This window comes from Brassica napus, chromosome C6, assembly GCF_020379485.1.
Source record: "Brassica napus cultivar Da-Ae chromosome C6, Da-Ae, whole genome shotgun sequence".
In the NCBI taxonomy this organism is placed as follows: Eukaryota; Viridiplantae; Streptophyta; class Magnoliopsida; order Brassicales; family Brassicaceae; genus Brassica; species Brassica napus.
In genome coordinates this window covers 37,751,102-37,765,783 of record NC_063449.1, presented here as the reverse complement: position 1 = coordinate 37,765,783, position 14,682 = coordinate 37,751,102, and the positions used below count along the sequence as shown (strand labels likewise).

Below are 14,682 nucleotides of genomic sequence, written 5' to 3'. Positions count from 1 at the left end.
TCATTAATCATGTTTAGACTTAAATCAACTAATAATTTAGTGTCTACCATGATAATGAGTGAGTAGTCATCTTTGAATCCATAGGTTAGGATGATTAGGATGATTAAGTGATGATCTAGAATGTTTAGAGTATATTAATATGTTTTCTTGCTTGATTGAGTGATCTTAATGCTAATCTAGAGTTGGCCATTTTGGATTAGAATCCTAGACATTTCATTGCCCGAGAGGTGTTCGATGAAATGTCTGAGCTAACTCAACATGCTCTAAATTTACCCAACCAAAGACATTTGATGTTTGATCAATGAGAGTAAATGAACATTTGTCTTGACAAAGAACTTGCTTAGAATTGTTATCTAGATTTAGGGAAATGTGTTGATTGAAATCTTGCCATTTTAGGTTGAATCTTAATCATTTAACATCAAATTCCTATACCCATCTGTCCTCCTTTAACCATTTGATTGAAAGTTACTAATTAGTTGTTTTAGAACCTTGTTAACTTAATTGAATCACCTCATCACTTGATTGCATTTAGATTAAGTTAGAACCTGAATTCTCTTTGCATCAAAACTCTTAGAAATGGATTGACATCTTAAATACTACATGATTTGAATTAGAACCTTTGAAAAGTCCATTTCAATAACCACTGAGAAGTTGACAGGTAAAAGGAGAACAACACCGGATAAGTGGAGGCAGCGAGGCAACACCTCACCGACGGACCCTTCGACCAAGCTACTCGACGGAGCTCCAGAGAAACCACATACAACCATGGTTTCCAGCTAGATTCGCCGTTATAGAATCGAAAAAAAAAATTCAGATGCACAAGCAAAGATGAGAGGAGAGGACGAAACGGTTAAGGGCTGGGGCAATTGAACGAAACGGAAAAAGAGGATCTCATCTCGCCAAACGCATATACTTTTTTTCTTTTCTGATTTCAATTTTAGGTTATGCAATGAAAAAAAAATATTTTTTCTTTCTCAATAGGAAAACCCATTTTCGAATCTGAAATGAAAAAGTTGGCTTGTTATATAGGTTAAAGATTACTAAACTAACATTTAAACTTACATAGCTATAGTATAGCTGACACGGTTAGTGGTACGAGAGAAAGCTGACACACTGACATACACCAGAGAGCTAGGAAGATAGGGTCATGATGCATGTAAGGGTAAATGTGGAATGAAAATACATAGGATTGGGCATGGGTAAAGCCCCAATATGGAGTCGGTTCATGGTTACGTACGCCAATTGTCTCATTGACAAAATGAAACACATTCAACATTTGTTTGTTCCATTTGAACTTTGTTAATACGATATTATCCTTTGATTAATCGAGTTTAACCTTAATGAATATAAAATAAAATCACTAAATTAGAAAAAAAGACGCATCCCGAAAACCCTTTCCATGTGTGCTATTCCTAGCTTCTATTTCTCTATTAGTCCGAGTAGTTTCGTCCCTATTAGAAAACACCGCAGTTCTATCATCTTGAGCTTTTCCTTCAGCAGAGCTACTGGTACACGCTTTTACAAGCTTCCATATAATTTATCTGAGTTGCTGTATGAAACTCTTAGATCAGAAAATGATGAGGAAGTGAAGGAACGATTTCAGTTTTGATATTTCGATTGATTGATTGTTGATGACAAGATCATGGGGATTGCTTCGTGAAAAATACTTGAAGCGCACAATGTGAGGGATTGGCTCAGAGTTATTGCAGCCAACAAGGATCGTAGCCTCAGAGAAAGATAACTAAAACCAATTATTTTTCTCTTCCTCTCTCTCTCTCTCTCACGCTCTACAGTTATCACCGTCTGGGTTAGATATTATTCTTGTTTGATTGAAGTAATACACTTTCATTTGTTAATTGTTATTGTGCCATTTGAGATTTTATGGAGTCGTATGTTTTTTTCAGACATATTTTTGGGGTAAAGTACCTGTAGCAAGTGTCCCTATATCATATTACGGTCTCTTTGGTGTGGAGAATACACCGATTGAAGGAGAAGGTTTAGACTTAATTGTAACCCGAGTCATGTGAGGCACGTGAGAGAGTATATGTAAAAGACTTATCTTCTTCGTCGTTTTCTTTAGAGGAGAGAGGGAAACTGATCTTGATAACATTTGAAGATAAAGATAGATTTATGCTCTAAAAAACTTATTGAAAGACTATTAACTCATTGAGCTTTATTGAATGACAAAGAAACTAAAGAGAGGATACTTGGGAGTTGTCACCAAGAGTTAAATAGATTGATTGATATCTTAAAAAGAGTTTAATGTGGTTGCAACTATGGCAGCCAAGGTTACATTCATCAAACTCTTAACCACATATATATAAGCTTAGTAACCCTAGTTATATGGTTCTATTGGATCATAAGATGGGCTTTTCCTATGGACTTCAATACATCTGAGATTGTAACAGATCATGTAGACGAGTGAAAGAGAGAGAACACCATTGTAGACCAATGAGGGCTCAAGTTTGAGTTACTTTAGTGGATTGCTGGTTGTGCCCAGCCCCGGTGATGTATAGCGGTTTCTCCACATTGGAGAAGTGCAGTGAGCACCGGATAAACAATTTTTGGTGTCTTTAGTTTATGCTTGTTCTTTCTTGTTCTTAAATCGATCTCAAACCCAAGTAAATTCAAGCTAAGGAATCCTAACGATGCTGAGTGGAATTTGCAAATCATTTTGTTCAAATTTGTTTACTCGATGAAGATTAATTATGATACAAGGAAAAATAGACAATGTTTGAGAAAAAATCTTTCAAGGAGTTCATCATGTTCACAAATCTCAATTTTGGGTTGGGTCAGATTCTTTTGAAGAAAGCTCTTTTCCAGGAAAATGGTGTGAGCCGTATAAATTTGGGCAAATCTCCAAAATAGCACATTTCTAAGTTTATATCACAAAAATAGCACTCCAAAACTAAAATGACCAAAATAGCACATTTCTAAGTTTATCCTTTGAAAATTTTAATTTTTTTATTTTTCAAAATTTGAAATCTTATCCCCAAAACCTCATTTCTCAACTCTAAACCATAAACCCTAAACCCTAAACCCTAAACCTTAAACCCTAAACCATAAACCCTAAACTCTAAACCCTAAACTCTAAACCCTAAACCCTAAACCCTAAATCATAAACTCCACCCTTTAACAACCCTAAGTTTGTGACTTTTGATAAAACATTAAGTGCTATTTTTGTGACTTTTGACCTTGAGTGCTAGTTTGGGAACAAAAACTTGATTTAGTGCTATTTTTGTCTTTTTCTCTTTAGAATTTGTCGGTAGTTTTATCTACAATTATTATATTTATCAAATAAACCCTTGAAGTTTAAACATTTTCTTAATATTTTTTCAGATAGTCGTGTCAACATTAGTTATCAAACAAACCCTCGTAGTTTAAACATTCTTGATATTTCGCTGCAGGTAATGAAATATTGAAGATGCATCAACTTGGAATATTCTTTGTTAACTGAAAGTGTAGCAAGAAGCAGACAAAACAGTTTCATTATTTTGCAATACAGAAAGAAATGATCAAATAAACTTGCATGGTTATCATCAGTATCGGTGGGAGTAACATGGAGTAAAGAAAAAGGGTGAGAAACAGCCAGAAGAAAAGAAAGAAATAAAAAGGAAAATAGAGTAAATTATTTTATTCTAACTAAACTCAGAGTAAACTTGTGTATGTGTTTTTTTTTTTTTTGAATAGTAACAAAAGTAAATAGTATTCTACTTGATTGGTATTTTTTCAGTGGGATTTGGAGTAACAAAAAGTTGAGAGTAAACATTTACTCCATAATGACCATACAATTACACATATAGTGTGCCATCTCCAATGAGGTCACAAGCTCCATCTGTATCAATGCAATAATCTCTTTATATGGCCCATACCACTCTCCGAGAAAAGGGCTTTCTTTTATTATAAAGTTGTGTAATTAAGAAATTCTAAAAAGAAAAAGACCATTAAATCAAATTTTTGTTCATAAACTAGCAATCAATGTCAAAAGTCACAAAAATAGCACTTAATGTTTTATCAAAAGTCACAAACTTAGAGTTTAGAGTTAAAGGGTGGGGTTTAGAGTTTAGGGTTTAGGGTTTAGAGTTTAGAGTTTAAGGTTTAGGATTTAGGGTTTAGGGTTTAGGGTTTAGAGTTTAGGGTTTAGGGTTTAAAGTTTAAGGTTTAAGGTTTAAGGTTTAAGGTTCAGGGTTTAGGGTTTAGGGTTTAGAGTTTAGGGTTTAGAGTTGAGAAATGAGGTTTTGGGGATAAGATTTCAAATTTTGAAACATAAAAAAATTAAAATTTTCAAACGATAAACCTAGAAAGGTGGTATTTTGGTCATTTTAGTTTTTGAGTGCTATTTTTGTGATATAAACTTAGAAATGTGCTATTTTGGAGATTTGCCCAATTCTAAATCAGAAAATGTCCACTTTTGTTTGAATGTTGTAAAGGAAGCAGCCAGATTGATAAAAAAAAAAAATACCTGGCAATGGCAGCGAATCTGATTCGATTTGATTTGCGTTGAAGTAACTTGAGAGAGCCTCCTTCCTTCTTCTACAGATCTCTTCTTCTTTCACTTCAAGAAGATTCTCACTACTCTTAACACCTTCACCAAGTGAGTTTTGTTCGATTTCGAGCTTTAATTTTGGGTTGAATTTCCCGGTGATGGGTTGTGAGAAAGTTTTCTCCTTTTGCCCTCTGTGCAGGTGAAATCGTTGAAGATTGTGAAAATGGGGAAGAAGGAGGAGAGAGCTAGAGCAGAGAAGTTGTCTGTTTACCTGTATATACCTAATATTGTTGGTGCGTCTTCTTTTCGATTTCTCTTAGCTTCTTTTATCTTTAGCGTATTGTGATGATTAATTTAATTGCTTTTTTTTTTAAGGGTACATGAGAGTTGTCTTGAACTGTGTTGCCTTTGCTGTCTGCTTCTCCAACAAAACTCTCTTCTCCCTCCTCTATTTCTTCAGGTGTCCTCTTTGATTTTTGATTATGATCTTATCATGTTTTGGGGGTAATAGTTTCGTTTTTTTTCATCTACAGCTTTTGTTGTGATGCTGTGGATGGCTGGTGCGCTCGTAGATTCAACCAAGGTATGACTATTTTTCTATTTGCACTGACCTCATTGCCATTAAGATGATATACGTAGGAAGCTAGAACTTGACTCTCTTCTCTTTCTTTCTTACCTTAGTTTCAACATTTGGAGCTGTTCTCGACATGGTGACAGATAGGTGAATCTTCTTTCTTTTTTTTCTACATGTACGCGATGAATGATCACCATCACCCTTCTTTAATCTGTTTATTAAAATGTTGGGTGGTGCTTTTTGTTGTTAAAAATAGAGTTAGCCCAGCGTGTCTACTCGTGATTCTCTCTCAAGTCTACAGGCCTAGCTTGGTCTTCCTTTCATTGCTGGCCTTAGATATTGCTAGTCATTGGCTTCAGATGTACAGGTAAAAGCCTAAGGATGTGAATTTAATGTTTTTAACCGGGAACTTGTAATAATACTACACTACTCTTCGCAGTACGTTTCTAGCAGGGAAGAGCAGCCATAAAGATGTGAAAGACAGCACAAGCTGGCTTTTCAGACTCTACTATGGAAACCGGATCTTTATGTGTTACTGCTGTGTTTCTTGCGAGGTGTGATTGGAACCCGAGTCTTTTTTTTTTATATTCACGTTTAAGATCATCATGTCTTCTTAAGATGCAAAAACTTTTTTTGTCTAATGTGGCAGGTTCTGTATATCATCCTCCTTCTCATCGCAAAGAACCAAACAGAAAATCTCCTCAATGTTAGTTAGCTCCTTCTTCTCTTCCCTTTACTTCTTACTCAACTGCTAAGCATGGCCTCTCTTTGTTGCAGGTCGTTGTTTCCACTTTAACTCAGATTTCACCACTCTCTTTCCTATTGGCTTTGACATTGTGTGGTTGGTCGATGAAACAAACCATCAACATCATTCAGGTAAAAGCTACCTTTCTTTCTTTGCTAATCTAAAAGCTCATTTTTGGTTTCTAATCGGATTTTGCGGGTTTGTTTCAGATGAAAACAGCTGCAGATGTCTGTGTACTGTATGATATAGAGAAGCAGCAGCACAAGCCTTGATCTTCCTTCCTTCCTTGTTCTGAACCTGCAACTATTTTTTTCTTTTAAACAATATTGATTTGCCTTTTGACTAATTTCTGTCTGTAAATATAATCTGATTACAAGTTTATATTCTGATTACAAGTTTATATTCCATCTTTTTCACAAAGAGCGTCATTTTACAATACTAACTATATTTACTTTAAATTTAATATTAATTACAAAATGCATCGATTTTATAAATAATTTTTTTATCTCAAATATTATTAGTTAGATAAGTGTAATAAATAATAATATTCGTAAAGTTGCATTTTTTGCGAAATGTTTGGTCAAAACTCAAAAGTTTTCATGCAACAGTGAGTGAGGATAATGAACATGTCAGCATTATCTGGTTCCAAAAGGTAAGGTCCAAACTCAGATAAAACACAAGAATCAGTTCTTGTCGTCGCTCATAGGCCAATATAATCCTCAAACTTATGAACCACACCAAAAACAAAACAAAAAAACGTTGATAATAACCATGCAAAACCGACCGTTGGATCTTCATCTCGATTTCAAACCACAAACATTCTCTACTGACTTGAGGTTGAGATTAAAAGCCAGGACCTCTGTTTCCATATTCTTTCAACAGAAACATTTTTCTCTCTTTCTTGAAGCTTTGTTCTGTTCTCTGCCATGGCGAAACCTATGGCTATCGAGGTGTACAATCCTAATGGGAAGTACAGAGTCGTCAGCACGAAACCGATGCCTGGAACTCGCTGGATCAACCTCTTGGTCGACCAAGGTTGTCGCGTCGAGGTAAACTTTAACTCATCAAGAATATTTACTAATCTTGATACTAAAAGCTTGTCTTCTTGAATGATAGATATGCCATTTGAAGAAGACAATTTTGTCCGTTGAAGACATCATTGATCTGATTGGAAACAAGTGTGATGGAGTCATCGGCCAGGTAATGAGATGAAAGAGAGGAAGACAGAGTGTGTATTTATATTACCACGTCGCTAGCTCAACTCGGAAGGACCATTGTTATTGTGTCAGAGGTCCCTTGTCCAAACGGAAACTAATATTATATGTTGTGGTTTCCGGTTTCTGCCTCATATTCAGAAAAAAAATAACAAAGTGTGCTATGTATTATACATATGAATGTTTTAAAAAAAAAAAAAAATTAAGTTTTGTTTATATAGTTGACGGAAGATTGGGGAGAGACTCTGTTTTCAGCTCTGAGCAAAGCAGGAGGGAAAGCTTTCAGTAACATGGCCGTTGGTTACAACAACGTCGACGTTGAAGCCGCCAATAAGTATGGCATCGCCGTTGGTAACACTCCGGTAATGTTCTTTTTCTTCTCGGTTTATATAGCTGAACTAGTTGGAAGTCAAGTGTTTATGTGTTGAGTTGGACAGGGAGTGTTGACTGAGACTACAGCCGAGCTAGCTGCTTCGCTTTCCCTTGCTGCCGCAAGAAGGATTGTTGAAGCTGACGGTTTCATGAGAGCTGGCTTGTATGAAGGATGGCTTCCTCATCTGTAAGACAAAATCAAGAAACCGGTTTAGAGTCTTTGGAGTGTCTATGAGAGGCTAACATGATTACTTGCTGCTTGTAGGTTTGTTGGGAACTTACTTAAAGGACAGACTGTGGGAGTGATTGGAGCTGGACGTATTGGTTCTGCTTATGCTAGAATGATGGTAAGGCTCTCTTGCTATGACATTTTGTAACCTTCCTTTTTTGACATTTTGATTTCAAGAACAGGTTGAAGGGTTCAAGATGAATTTGATCTACTTTGATCTTTACCAATCCACTCGTCTTGAGAAGTTTGTGACAGGTATATATATATATATATATACAGTTTCTCTATACAATACGCTTTTTACTTTTTACTTGAAGTTTATATGTTTGACGTAATGGTCATTGGCAGCTTATGGACAATTCTTGAAAGCAAATGGGGAACAACCTGTGACATGGAAACGAGCTTCTTCCATGGAGGAGGTGTTACGAGAGGCTGATCTGGTAAGTGAACTTATATATTAGTAACATTGTTATGTGTATCTCTCTTAGCTAGAAACTGAACGTGTGTTTGCCTGAACAAAATAAAAAAACAGATAAGTCTTCACCCTGTGTTGGACAAAACCACTTACCATCTTGTCAACAAGGAGAGGCTTGCCATGATGAAAAAGGTTGACTTTGTTTTCTATTTTTTTTTTATCATTTCTCTTGTTCTGATCGAGTTAAGTTGCTTTCAGGAAGCAATCCTTGTGAACTGCAGTAGAGGTCCTGTGATCGATGAGGTAGCCCTGGTGGATCATCTGAGGGAGAACCCGATGTTCCGAGTTGGTCTTGATGTGTTCGAGGAAGAGCCTTTCATGAAACCAGGGCTTGCTGATATGAAGAATGCCATTGTTGTTCCTCACATTGCTTCTGCTTCCAAGGTTTGCCCAAACTGTAAACGTTTCTTTGTCACAATAGATAAAACAGAACTGTCTTATTAACTTTCTTCTGATGGTGATGATGGCAGTGGACTCGTGAAGGAATGGCTACGCTTGCAGCACTCAACGTCCTCGTATGCATTCTCATCTCCAAAAACCTCTTTTCATAAGATTTAAAATGACTAAAAGTTGTGATCATCTTCTTCTGAAAATGTTTTTTTAACAGGGAAGGATCAAAGGATATCCAATTCTGAGTGACCCTAACCGGGTCGACCCTTTCTTGAATGAAAACTCTTCACCGCCCAATGCTAGCCCAAGCATTGTCAACTCAAAAGCCTTAGGTAATGCACATCATACTCAGCCCTCAGATTATTTCAAACTCTAATGTATATTCTTTGGGGTTTTCAGGATTGCCAGTTTCTAAATTATGAGTTAAAAATGTATGAAGAACGGGAGACTTGGAAGAATCATGTTAATATACATATGATGGTCTCAAGTTGTGTTCATGTAATGTCTTGCAACAACAATGCTGGATCATAAATAACTCTTTTGAGTGGTGTTAAGTTTGCTGTCTCTTGTCCCATCATGCTCTTCAATCATGTGTTATCTTTCATTTTGCATTACGTACTTCTTTTTCCATAAATTTGCTATAAGTATATTTTCTAAGACTTTTTAGTAAAGCATATTTCATTTCTAGTTTGAGAATTTGTAGTCATGGATTATCCATTTTTAAGACCTTTAGTGTTCCGGTCGCTGCAATAGCAAGACGTTACTTCAAAAACTTAAGAGGCCATTGAGGATATGTAACAAGTCTTGTTTTGGATCTTCTCAAGTCCTGAACAATCTTTAAAGCTAAACCTTTCCACTTGCTCCAAGTTCAAGTTTAGTTAAGTCTAATAGCTCCATTAGTTTTATCTAGAGACAGTGAGTACTACATTTAGATCTAATAGCGAAAGCGAGAATTAACAAATAGTCAGTCCGCAATACCGTTTACCAAAAGGTAATAATGGAATACAATAGATTAAAAACTAACAGATCATGCATACCAGCAGGGGTTATTGAATCGTAACACTATGAATCAAGAGTATAAGCTCAATGTCTCAATAAGTACTCACTTTATTAATTACTTCTCAAAGACTCAAACTCAAACTCATAAGTTATGCCACAATCATAGCATCTCCTTATATACTACTTTAACTTTCCTAAACTCATTAGGAAACATATCTTATAGATAACTCTCAATCTAACCTAATCTCATTAGGATAATTATAACTTATAACTAAAGCTATCTACAAGCTTAGGTCAACATTCTCCCTCTTAAGCTTGTAGTCATCTTCAGACACATTTTGAACTCTAATGAGATCTCTCATCTCTTTAAACTTAATCTTTCCAAGTGCTTTGGTTAGAATATTAGCCTTTTGAACTCTTCCGGCTACATGCTCCACGTCCACCAGACCTTTCTCAACACACTCTCTAATAAAATGGAACCTTGTGTGAATATGTTTACTACGTCCATGAAATATTGGATTCTTCGAGAGTGTGATTGCAGACTTATTATCAATACGAATGAGCGCCTTTTGAACACCATCACTCGTGATCTCTTCAAGGAGCTCCTGTAGCCATATTGCCTGCTTTGCTGTCTCTGTAGCCGCCATGTATTCTGCCTCACAAGAAGATAAAGCAACGACTTCTTGTTTCTGCGAACACCAAGTAACCGGACACTCGTTTAGATAGAAGACGTGTCCTGTTGTACTCTTCCCATCGTCTGGATCGACATTGTAACTACTATCACTGTAGCCAACTAACCCCTTCTTGCAGTTCACATAGCGCAGACCAAGCGAGCACGTACCCTTCAAATATCGCATGACTTGTTTCAATGCCACTGCATGTGATGTCTTAGGATCATGCATATAGCGACTAAGAACCCCAACACACTAAGCAAGATCCGGTCTGGTATGTATCAAATACCGAAGACAGCCAATGTTCCTTCTAAACTCCTTTGCATTAGTTCCATCTTCATGTATCGATCTTGCTAGATTCAATCTGGGATCCATAGGAATGTGCGTCGAGTTACACTCACTCATTCCCGCCTCTTCCAAGATTTTCACAGAATATCTTTCTTGTTTTAGTATTATAGCATCCTCAAGTTGTGTTACTTCAATCCCAAGATAATAGGTAAGCTTCCCTAGATCGCTCATCTCGAATTTTGCTGCCATCTCTTCCTTGAAGTCTTGTATGGCGTTAAGACTTGACCCTGTGATGAGCAAATCATCAACATAAACAGCTACAATAAGTATGGCTCCTTTAGTTTGCTTCCGAAAGAGTGACGGCTCCTTAGAACACTTTGCGAAACTCAGCTCTCTCAAGATCGAATTCAGTTTGATGCTCCATGCTCTAGGAGCTTGTCTCAATCCATAGAGAGCCTTGTGTAGTTTATACACTTTATGCTCGCTGCCCTTTGCTTTGAACCCTTCTGGTTGGGAAACATACACCTCCTCCTGTAAGTCACCATGTAGGAACGCCGTTTTTACATCGAGATGATAGATCTCCCATCCATTCGATGCTGCTAACGCAATCACTACAAGAAAACATATTTTTTACTAGGGCAGTATTCGTTGTAAATTCGTCGTAAACAGGGTGTTACGACGAATTAACGTCGAAAGACGTTTCGTTGTTAAACGTCCGTCGTAACGGAGGTTTCGTCATAAACGACTCGTTACGTTTACGACGAAATATATTCCTCGTAAAGCGCAGGGAAAGGATTCGTCGTAAACGCCACGTAAGACTTCGTCGTAAAGCCCACGTAATTATTTTGATGTAAAGCAAACGTAAATACTTTCGTTGTAAATCACTCGTAAACATTTCGATGTAAAATCCTCGTAAATATTTCGATGTTAATCACTCGTTAACATTCGATGTAAACTCCATGTAATGTTTACGAGGAGTTTACATCGTTTCTTATTATATTATTATTAATTAGTATATAATAGATTTTAATTTATATTTAATATTCAGAATTTAAAATAATTTAAATTTTAAAACAAAATATGAAATTGGAAAACATATTTTTAAAAAGTCATACAATAATATTTAAATTCATAATACAAACAGAAAAAAAAACTACATATTGTCGAAGTAGTTGGTGGGGTTGCTCGGCTGTTGACGGGTTGGATCGGACTCTTGGGGATCTCGTGGTGGCATTCCAAGAGCGGCTCGTCTCTCACTCAAATTCTCTGCATAACCGGGTTTCACGGCCATCACGTCTAGCAAATCCTCAAGAGAGTCTAAACGAACCTGCTGGCTATCCATTTGAGCCTTCATCTGAGCAGTCTCTTCATCCCGTCTCGAAGTGTATGACGAAGTTGCCCTTGCAACTTCGTTAACAGAGCCTATACCGACTATCCGTCCCTTCTTTTTAGGAGCCACCTATAAAATCAAAACATATATTAATATAGTTAATTATGTTAAAATATTTAAAATAATGTAAACTAAAATTTTAAGTTACCTCTTCGAAGATTCTGTCGACCTCTTGGGTGGACAATGTGACTGGTAATCCATCGGGAGACTCCTGGGTTAGTTGCGTCTCCGTTCTTCAATCCGACCAGCCACTGTTTGGAAGAGTTTCTCAGATGCAGGATCCACAAAAACTCCGTCGGATGTGGCGTGAGTCATCTTGAATAGGTCAGACAGAGAAGGTAAGACTCCCGTCTTCTCGAACTACAAAAAAAAAATTAAATTAAATATTATAAATTATATTAATTGAATATTTTAAAATATATATTTAAAACAAAACTTACAGCTTCTAGACGGACTCCTGCATGAGGTTTTTGTCCGGTTCTGTGAAGCATGGGCAAATGACCATCTTTATCCTTCGTCCTTCGAGAAGCCGAGCACGAATTGGCCTTTCTGATCGAAGAGGGGTCCTCCCAATAGGCGATGAGGCCATCCCACACATCTGTCGTGAGCTCAGTGGGCTTTCCCTCATACCCGTAGATCTCCCACTTGTCCTTCCAATCAGAGACTGTGTTGCAGAGGCGTATCTTTGCCTTTGCAACGAATTCCGCCTTCACCCTCTCGGTGATTCCCAAAGACCAATGCCACTTTTGCTGAAACATAAAAATTTTGAAAAAATTACAATTAATAATAGATATTAAAAATATATATATATATATATATATATTTAAAAGTGAAAATTTAATTAAATGTAAAAATCTTACCGCAAAACATTTAAACCACGTGATCTTAACGTGATTTGGTGTCTTGCTCCAGTTCGGGTATGCCCCGTCGTAGTAACCCTTAATCGTCGCCGAAACGCTCCGGCTAACAGGGTTGTTAGCCCTAAACCTGAAAAAAAAACAATTTAACCGTTACAAAATAAAAATTAATTAAATTTTAAAGTAATAAAAATTAATAACTTACCAATAAGTTCCTCGGGGTCTAGAACATCCAAACCCTCCCGTCCAGGCTGGGCAAGCAAATCCTCCACCGTATATCTCGCGAAAGGAGCATATGAAGGCACACGCAAATCCGGATGAACTGCACCTTCTGGGACAGACTCAGGTGCAGCCGCTGGAGGAGGAGGTGGAGGCATCTGCGGTGGAAGAGGAGGACTCGAAAAAACTCTCTGAGAAGCCTGAGAGTCTGGAACTGCATCGGAAGACGATGGACCGGAAGAAGATGTACCGGAACCATCGCCAAACAACTGGGCATAAGTAGGTGCTGCTGGTTTCCTTTTAGGAGCCATCTAAAAAAAATTTAACTAAATTTAATCAATTATGACGACATAATTAAAAAATTATTCCGTTACCTAACTAATCACCTAAACTATAGGATTCCGTCATCTAACTAATCACCTAAACTAATTATCTAAATAATCACCTAAACTAATTACCTAACTAATTAATGACCTAAACTAACTTTAAAAAAAAAAAAAAAGGAGGGAAGAGAATGTACCTTAGGGAGAGGAGAGGAGTTTAGGAGGAATGGACGAGGCAGCCTCGTCTCGGCGTCCCAATATATAAAAAATGTTTCGTCGTAAACGCGACGTAACATTACGACGAAGTTACCAGGCCCGCGTTTTTTCATTTACGACGAAGTTACCAGGCCCGCGTTTTTTGATTTACGACGAAATTACGTCGAAACATCGGTTTACGACGAATTTACAAGGCCCACGTTTACGACGAAGTTACCAGGCCCGCGTTTTTCCATTTACGACGAAATTACGTGGAAACATCGGTTTACGACGATTTTACAACGCTTAACCCTAAACACCGAGAATGAAATCCCTAAACCCCAAAGTCACATATCATCTAACATCATATCTCTTCTTCTCTACTACTTTGTGCTCTTTCTCCAACTTAAACTCTAAAACCCTAAAACTCCAAATAATTTTTTAAAATTAACACAAATACATATTATATAAAACAACATTTGTTACACATACATTAGGATGGTAAAAAACAATATTTCTTTAAACATACGTTACAATAGAGAAATACAACATCAGAGACATATATTACATCACTCTAAATCGTTTTCGTTCTCATCAATATTACATCACTCTAAATCGTTTTCGTTCTCATCACTATCATTACAATCATCATCGTCGCTTCTCTCGAACTCGTCTTCACGTGCTTCATCTGTCGCATCTTCGGGAATATCTTCATATTGAAAGTTTTGCGGGTCGATCAAAAGGATTTCATCAGTTGGTTGTTCTGGTACCTCAACTTCATTGATAGCGTCTTCTTCTTGCAAGGGCGGTTCTTCTCCAGCGACAATGCGTCCACGAGGTGTAATTTTGATAGCAGCTAACCAGTTTATCCCGGAAGTTCGAAGCCGAGGATAAGGAAGGAAGCTTACTTGCTCGGCTTGTGAAGCTAAAATGAAAGGCTCAAATTTGTTGTATCTTCTCCCAAAATTGACATCCACAACACCAAATTTGTTATACCGAATCCCTCGGTTCACAACAGGATCGAACCATTCACATTTGAAGAGGACGCATTTTAGCTTCAATAACCCCGAAAATTCCACTTCAATAATCTCCTGCAAGATCCCGTAAAAGTCTGTTTCACCTTTCACACATATTCCGTAGTTACTCGTTGCCCGATGTCTCCCATACTCGTATGTGTGAAAGGTAAATCCTCGTGTGAAATACATAGGTGATGTGGTGACCTTTGCAACTGGACCTTGAACCAATTCGTGAAACC

The 14,682-nt window shown here is 37.2% G+C and overlaps 2 protein-coding genes across 2 annotated transcripts; both read left to right on the top strand.

Moving 5' to 3' along the window:
* The first annotated feature begins 4,381 nt into the window (after nucleotides 1–4,381).
* On the top strand, nucleotides 4,382–6,225 carry LOC106357112 (CDP-diacylglycerol--inositol 3-phosphatidyltransferase 1). Its single transcript, XM_013796796.3, has 10 exons — nucleotides 4,382–4,594; nucleotides 4,686–4,779; nucleotides 4,862–4,946; nucleotides 5,020–5,069; nucleotides 5,168–5,207; nucleotides 5,317–5,427; nucleotides 5,500–5,614; nucleotides 5,710–5,766; nucleotides 5,838–5,936; nucleotides 6,015–6,225. The coding sequence occupies exons 2-10, from the start codon at nucleotides 4,710–4,712 to the stop codon at nucleotides 6,075–6,077; spliced, it is 690 nt and encodes a 229-aa protein (XP_013652250.1). The 5' UTR covers nucleotides 4,382–4,594; nucleotides 4,686–4,709; the 3' UTR covers nucleotides 6,078–6,225.
* A 306-nt stretch (nucleotides 6,226–6,531) lies between these two features.
* Nucleotides 6,532–9,172, top strand: LOC106353869 (glycerate dehydrogenase HPR, peroxisomal-like). The gene is made up of 12 exons (XM_013793689.3): nucleotides 6,532–6,854; nucleotides 6,922–7,005; nucleotides 7,241–7,381; nucleotides 7,457–7,578; nucleotides 7,657–7,738; nucleotides 7,803–7,875; nucleotides 7,969–8,060; nucleotides 8,153–8,227; nucleotides 8,294–8,479; nucleotides 8,566–8,610; nucleotides 8,703–8,817; nucleotides 8,885–9,172. Exons 1-12 carry the CDS (start codon nucleotides 6,732–6,734, stop codon nucleotides 8,905–8,907), a joined length of 1,161 nt encoding a protein of 386 aa, XP_013649143.1. The 5' UTR covers nucleotides 6,532–6,731; the 3' UTR covers nucleotides 8,908–9,172.
* The last annotated feature ends 5,510 nt before the right edge of the window (nucleotides 9,173–14,682 follow it).